We start from the raw sequence: 7,693 nt of genomic DNA, 5'->3' as shown, positions 1-7,693 counted from the left end.
GGAAATTAAAAAAAGGATAAAATACAAAAGAAAATGTATTGGAATCTTAAAAACTATGAGAATTTAATAAAAATAAAATCAAAATATAATAACATCACATAAATTTTAAATAATTTTTAAATCATTAAAGCGACTATAATTCAGAAAATTCAAATATAAATTAAAATAAAATGAGATTACATCTGATTGAACCTCTTGACCATTTGATATTTTTGTAATTTTCTCCCAAACAGAAAAGATATATTGGTTAAATGAAATTTCTTTGTGATATTTCATTTATTGAAATAAATAATTCTAAAAATTACAAGATATCTTAAAAAATTGCATAATAACTTCTGAAACATTAATTTGCCTTTGGGTGATCATTTTATTCAATTAGCCCATAACTTTGAGTGTTGTTTGATGGTTTATTAAATTTGCTTGAGAAAAGAAAAACGGTAAATATTACATTACAGTTTAATACTTCTTTTAATTAAATTTGAATTATATTAGGGGATAGATAATTATGATGAACCATTGTCGGGATGAATGAAACATAATGGATTAGTTAGAACTTTAATCAAATAAATAAAACATGCAAAAGGTTATAATTGTAATTAGCAAATTGTTAAGAATTTGAAACTTTGAAGTGCATGGATGATTAATTGGTGGGCAATATTGTTTGGAGTCACTTGAATTATTGATTGAAGCCCCCCACTACAATTTGATTGAATTTCCATAACAATTTATTTTAAAATTAATCAAATTAGTAAAATTACAAATTTACCCTAAGCTAGAATTTTATGTCAATTAAATAAATTTGTTCAAATTTAAGAATTGGCTTGAATGAAAAAAGTGAAGAATTCATTAGTAGATATATAACAAATTTTGGTAGTTGCGAAAATAATTTAGGATAGTTTTGTAATTTTCTTAAAAATTACAATGTTACTTTTATTACTTTATGAACTTGAAAATGAACTATATATTTTTTAAAATCATTAAAATTAAAAATCAAACTCTTAAATGAAACAAAAAATTACTAAATAATGCAAAAAATATATAAATTTAAAGTTCGTTTTCAGGTAGATTTCTAAGTTTCTTTGAATATACAAAAATACCTCAATTACGTTTTCACTAACTTAATGAAAGAAATATAAGTAATGAAACTCAACTAACTAAATTAAATTGTTAAACAACTGAAGATAAACCTTTACAAAATATTTCCAACCAAGGTAGAATTGGTTGAAGTATAAATAAGGTATTTACAAATATACGCTTCATAGTAAAAATTGAATATCTTTCTTTATAAAACTCCAAAATGAATGAAGTCTCCACTCATAGTCTAATTGAATTGAAAAAAAATTAAAGAATACAGAATTCATTTTGATTTATTAATGTTTTTTAATTTTTTTCTATTAATAAATCTATTAATAAGTTCAACAATTCATGAGAAATCTAAAATGACCTTGAAATTACTTAGAAAAGTTTGAAGTTGTTTGGAATCATATTCCAAACAATTTAGTAAAATTTTAAATGTTTTGAAGATCATTCTGATTTATTATGAATTGTTTAACAAAATAACCTTCAAAATTAAAGTAATCTAGTAAATCAAATAGTATGCAAAAATTCACAAAATTTTAACATAAAGCTTTTCAACTTAATATGATTCCATAAAAGCTACTTTTACATCATTTTGAAATCATTGAAGTCAAAATATCTAAACCCTAAAAATCAAAAATATTCAACAAAATAATTCATAAAAATTAATAAAATAACCAAAATCTCCATGAAATGTAAAAATTGAATTTATAAGAATCATATTCACTTTCCATGGTGATTTATGGGATCTTATAAGCTCTAATAATATTAAACCTTGATGTTTGTCTTAAAAAATCATATAAATAGGTTTAATTAAAAAAATTAAAAAATTAAATGAAAAAAACTAATAATGAAAAATTTTAATAATAATAATAATAAATAAAAAATTAATCTCTTGGGTTTACGAAGGCTTCTTAGATGACACAACTCATGATTGCTGACAAAAGTCTTCTGATCTGAACAGTTTTAACTACCTCTTTAGGTTAAGTAAATTCTAAACTAGCAGCTGTATGAAGATGACTGAACCATGGGATCTTGACCGCTGTTGTATAAAATAAAATTAACTAATTTTCATTAAACATTTCAGTAATCGCTTATGTCGTGATGAACACTATGTTTATTTCACAAGGCTACTCTAAGAAAATAATATGAACCAGGGTAGGCCTTTCGAGAAAAGGTTTTTCTTCATTTCTTGAGTTGTTTCTTTATTGATTAGGTGGTGCTGTTGTTAGTCAACTATCAACACTTGGGATATCCAAAAGAAGACGAAACACAAAGCGAATGATGAACATCAAATAAACCATCTATGTTGTCTCATATGATATTGATTAATAAGACCTAACTTTTAATGATTTCGAGTTTGTTCATCTGGTACGACATAAATCCTCACTCTCTTTTAGGCTTTTGTATAATTATATAATGTGCAATATAGGGTCTAAATTTCTAAATAAAATGTAAGATTTAAATATTAAATAACTTCCCTTTCAATCTTGTAAAATTTTAGAAGTTCTTTCATAAACATCGATGGTCAAGCATGGATAATTTTGTATCAAAATTTAATAATAACACAGATAAAAAATAAATATTCACCAGTAATATGATAAATTACTGAATATAATAGTATAACAGTTAAACTGGAAAATCGTTAAATTCCAGTACTAAGAAAAGTCACAAATGAGGCACTCATAAGTATTTTTACTTCCCTCACTATAATTTTTTTTCTTAAAATAAATTATCAGTCACTTGCAGTGTTTGCTTGTCATCTCCTTCGGACTGTATGCCTAATAGTGCAGGCCGCTAAACTCCGTCTCACTTGCAGTGTTTGCTTGTCATCTCCTTCGGACTATGCCTAATAGTGCAGTCCGAATCTGATCTAATTTTGAACTCCGTCGGTCAAGCTCTAAATCAAGTTCGAATTGAGATAATCTGATCTAATTTTGATCTTTATAAAATTTTCAAACAGTATTATAATAAATGATATCAATTTCTAATTATTAAATAATAATCATATTTTTTTAAAAAAAATTAAAGTATAAAATCTTTATATAAATTCAATTCTTAAAAATCTCACAATTTTTTTCATTTAATATGTAATTGCAATTTGAACTTTTAACTTGTAACTAAACAAATATGAAACAATTTTGATAACAGTCAGAGAAGGTCGGCCAGATAACAAATTATGCATATTATAATTTGTAACTGAACAAAGTCAAACTATAGACCTGCAGGCCGCGGCCGACGAGCAAACGGCATTACTCATCGTCACATTTCTCTACCACACGACACATGGTATTTTCACCTCCTCTCGCCACGTGCCAAACGTAGAGCCCGCTGGGAAGCTGCCAAAGCTCTCCGTCGAACGCCCTCGCTTTCAGGTGACCCGCCACTTTCTCGGCTCCGATTCAGAAAAGGAGTAAGGCCCAATGAAGAATTTTATTATTTACTATTAAATATTATAATTCTACAAATCGATATCACCCTCCGGGGAGAATACGTAAGAAAATAAAAAATATTTAAAAAAAAATTAAAAAAACCGGGTCAAACCGAAACCGGCGGGCAACAGTAAGCCCGTCCTCGGACCATCCATAAAAGGAACGGAAATCATACCACTTGGCAGTCTGGCACTGTTCTCAACTCTCCACGCTCCCAATTTCTCCTTGCAAGATATATTGCTCTTGCTCTGATCACGACGATGGCCTGGCCGCAGTTCATGTCCTCTTCTTTCCCGTCTTCGGCGAATGCGGATCACACGTTGAAACCATCAATTTACTTCCTCAATGCAGCTACTGAACCGCCGGCCAACAACGGCTTCCGATTGGCTGGTATGGAGGATCATCTCCTTCGAAAGCTCTACGAAGGAGAGGTGACCGGTCCATGTACGGAAGTTTCACGGGGGGCAAAGGGGTCCTCCAGGGACGGATCGGGGTTCAGGGAAGTGACTTTGGAGGATTACTTGACCAAAGCTAGAGTGGTGAGTGCAGATGATCTGAATACGGCGGCGGCGGCGGTGGTGAGCGAGCGAATTGGGCAAGATGATTTGGAGGAAACGGGTAATGATCAGATGGCGGGGATGGGAGATGGTGCTGCGGCGGGAGGAGGAGAGAGAGGGAAGGGGAGGAAGAGAGTTGCCGTTGATTCTGCTGATAAAGCGGCATTGCAGAGGCAGAAGAGGATGATTAAGAACAGGGAATCGGCAGCTAGGTCGAGGGAAAGAAAGCAGGTGCGTAGCCATTTTGTTTATTTTCTTTTATTTTATTCGTATAGATTTTTGGAATTGGCTTTGAGATAATTAATTTATGGAAATTGTCGCGCTCTGTAACAGCAATACACGAATCAACTGGAGCAGACGGTCTTCAAGTTGGAGGAAGAAAACGCCATACTTCTCAAAGAACGGGTACCTCTCTCTCTCTCTCTCTCTCTTTCTCTAGTCAAGTAAATGTTCGAATACGAAAAAAAAAAATGTTTCCTTTGATTTCTATACATAGAAAAAAAGTTTAATTTCAAAATCTGCATTCTTGGAATATTATGACATGAAATAGAAACAATTAAGCAACTCTAAAGCATAAATAAATTGACAGCAGCATTATGACAATCATTATTTGGAGAAGAAGAACAGTTTCTCGATAATAAAAACATATATTAAGATGTTCATATGGATTTTTGATAATTTATATAGTAGAAAAATAAATAAATATGATGTTAATATAAGTAAAACATGCTCAGCTTTTTTGCATGGCCTTCAACCTGGCAGCAATTGAAATTTTAAAGTATTAAAACCAAAGTTAGAAAAATCTTATAAGATTTTAAATCTGTTTTTAATATTTATTCATTCAAGCTATTGTACTGAATAGAATCTTATTGTAAAGTAATTTTCTCTTTGCTGCAGGAAAAACATCTAAAATGGAGGTTTAAAAAGGTAAAATTCCGACGCCACTTTATATTTTATCAACAATATTATTTTAGTTTCTTTTCTTAAAATTATAAATTTTGAAAGAAAATTTGTAATTTTGAATAGAAAAATCTTTAATACAGGCATGAATATGTGACAAAATCCGATTTATTTCCTGCAAATTGAAAAAAAAGATAATTAGTATGTCTGACCCAAAAAAAGTAGAAAATTAATCTTAGAATGCTTGCTTGATCTGTTTGGCATTCTAAGAGATAAATAAAAAAATATTAAAGCTTTTCAACTTTTTATGACAATATTAATGCTTGGGATAACATGGCATAATAGCTTAGTTTAAATTTTGTTAACACATCAATATTAATTGAAATTTGGATAGTAAATTGAATTAATCAATTGGAAATTGCATCATTAAAAGATTTGTTTGGCAAATTAAGAAATAATTATTCCAATTTTGATTAATAATAAACACAAAACGATAATCTAATTATACTCATTAAATTGTAATTTCAATGAGATTTTGTTTGGAGATATTGAATTATCCTATTTAACTATTCTAATTAATTTATTATTTATCAATAAAATAATGCAGTTAAGTAGAACAAAATAAAAAAATATTAACTAGGAGTTTGAGATTATTTATCATAAATTGCTAATAGTTATATTTTAGATAATTAGTTAATCAATCAAAAATTAATATTATTATGTCGTGTAATAATTAGGATACATAATTTTTCCAGTTAATTCTGTTGTTAGTTAAAGATAATAAATTAATTGTTTATTTATTGTAAAGTAATTTTCTCTTTGCTGCAGGAAAAACATCTAAAATGGAGGTTTAAAAAGGTAAAATTCCGACGCCACTTTATATTTTATCAACAATATTATTTTAGTTTCTTTTCTTAAAATTATAAATTTTGAAAGAAAATTTGTAATTTTGAATAGAAAAATCTTTAATACAGGCATGAATATGTGACAAAATCCGATTTATTTCCTGCAAATTGAAAAAAAAGATAATTAGTATGTCTGACCCAAAAAAAGTAGAAAATTAATCTTAGAATGCTTGCTTGATCTGTTTGGCATTCTAAGAGATAAATAAAAAAATATTAAAGCTTTTCAACTTTTTATGACAATATTAATGCTTGGGATAACATGGCATAATAGCTTAGTTTAAATTTTGTTAACACATCAATATTAATTGAAATTTGGATAGTAAATTGAATTAATCAATTGTAAATTGCTTCATTAAAAGATTTGTTTGGCAAACTAAGAAATAATTATTCCAATTTTGATTAATAATAAACACAAAACGATAATCTAATTATACTAATTAAATTGTAATTTCAATGAGATTTTGTTTGGAGATATTGAATTATCCTATTTAACTATTCTAATTAATTTATTATTTATCAATAAAATAATGCAGTTAAGTAGAACAAAATAAAAAAATATTAACTAGGAGTTTGAGATTATTTATCATAAATTGCTAATAGTTATATTTTAGATAATTAGTTAATCAATCAAAAATTAATATTATTATGTCAAGTAATAATTAGGACAGTTAATTTTTCCAGTTAATTCTGTCGTTAGTTAAAGATAATAAATTAATTGTTTATATAATAAGGCAATAATTTGCATTCATTACTTTACAAGTTACATATTATAATTAATTTATTTTCTAATAAATGTCAAGGATGTTTTATTAGTTTTATTTGGATTTTGCGATAACATAATTTTTGCCTTATATTTAAATTTAGGATCACAGCAATTTTTATCAACTAATTTTGGTTTTATATTATTCACTTAATAGTTTTAATACTATTTACATTGAAGTTATCCGTTGCACTAAAAAATATTCCAAATGATGGCATTATTATTTTAGTCTGTTTTGGTTTGAAAGGTTGAATAACTATTCAGCTAAATAAGATTCAGAAGAAAGTTAGTAGCATGAATGTCTCACATTTTTTAATAAGCTGCTAAGGCGTATTTTATGTTTCACCTGCAGCTTGTGGAAAATGTAATTCCGGTCGCTGAGATGAAACCAGGAAGAGCTCTGCGGAGAACCAGTTCCTTCCCATAAGTAAGGCTGTCGTAACTGCACATGCATTGAAAACTGAATTGGCAAATGCGAAGTTACTTCTTAGCCTTGGAATAGTTTACAAGATATTTAACAGAAGACTTCCAGTGCTTCAAACAAAAATTCACTCACTTAGAGAGAGAAATTAAACTTTGTCAAGCACGCCGATGGAGTGGATGAAGAGTGGAGGATTACCGTAAGCAAATTGGCTTTGGAAAATAACATTGAGATCATAGTTAGTGATTTAATTTGTCGCTGAAGATATAAAAATTAAATTAAATTCTGAATAATTATCCTGAAAATAGAATCGCTTGAATGCAAAATTGTGAAAATTAATTTATACAAATATTATCCCTCCCGCTATTCATTTGATTATGTTTATCGTCAATTTAAAATCTTCTAAGCTTTTTTCCACTCTGAATTGGGGGTCTATGTCTTCTTAAAAAGAGAATAGGCTTCGAGATCCCAAGAGGTATTTTTCTATAATTATTTTTATCAATCACAAAAACTATATAAGTAAAATAAAACAAAACTAAGAAGTTTTAAAAACCGAATTAAAACTGTTTCCACGTTATTTATATTTGGATAAGTTAATTATATTAAAAATAATATGATTATTAGCATGAAAGTGATAAAAG

At 28.2% G+C, this 7,693-nt stretch overlaps 1 protein-coding gene across 2 annotated transcripts; it reads left to right on the top strand.

Moving 5' to 3' along the window:
* The first annotated feature begins 3,708 nt into the window (after positions 1 to 3,708).
* LOC110029786 (G-box-binding factor 4-like) lies at positions 3,709 to 7,278 on the top strand. Of its 2 annotated transcripts, none has more exons than XM_020732219.1 (4): positions 3,709 to 4,297; positions 4,400 to 4,471; positions 5,795 to 5,824; positions 6,984 to 7,278. In XM_020732219.1, the coding sequence occupies exons 1-4, from the start codon at positions 3,770 to 3,772 to the stop codon at positions 7,056 to 7,058; spliced, it is 705 nt and encodes a 234-aa protein (XP_020587878.1). In that variant the 5' UTR covers positions 3,709 to 3,769; the 3' UTR covers positions 7,059 to 7,278. The 2 variants fall into 2 exon arrangements, with proteins under 2 accessions (XP_020587878.1, XP_020587877.1); XM_020732218.1 differs by lacking the exon at positions 5,795 to 5,824 and adding an exon at positions 4,964 to 4,993.
* Positions 7,279 to 7,693: the final 415 nt, after the last annotated feature.

The sequence above is a fragment of the Phalaenopsis equestris genome, unplaced genomic scaffold (assembly GCF_001263595.1).
Source record: "Phalaenopsis equestris unplaced genomic scaffold, ASM126359v1 Scaffold000602, whole genome shotgun sequence".
Lineage (NCBI taxonomy): Eukaryota > Viridiplantae > Streptophyta > Magnoliopsida > Asparagales > Orchidaceae > Phalaenopsis > Phalaenopsis equestris.
This window is presented reverse-complemented; position numbering and strand designations above follow the sequence as displayed.

Bases quoted from the DNA above. Each gene is read 5' to 3' on its own strand.
- LOC110029786 (XM_020732219.1), top strand. From the start codon at position 3,770: ATGGCCTGGCCGCAGTTCATGTCCTCTTCTTTCCCGTCTTCGGCGAAT. The intron at 4,472-5,794 runs GTACCTCTCTCT...TCTTTGCTGCAG, and splicing joins CCATACTTCTCAAAGAACGG to GAAAAACATCTAAAATGGAG. The intron at 5,825-6,983 runs GTAAAATTCCGA...TTTCACCTGCAG, and splicing joins TAAAATGGAGGTTTAAAAAG to CTTGTGGAAAATGTAATTCC.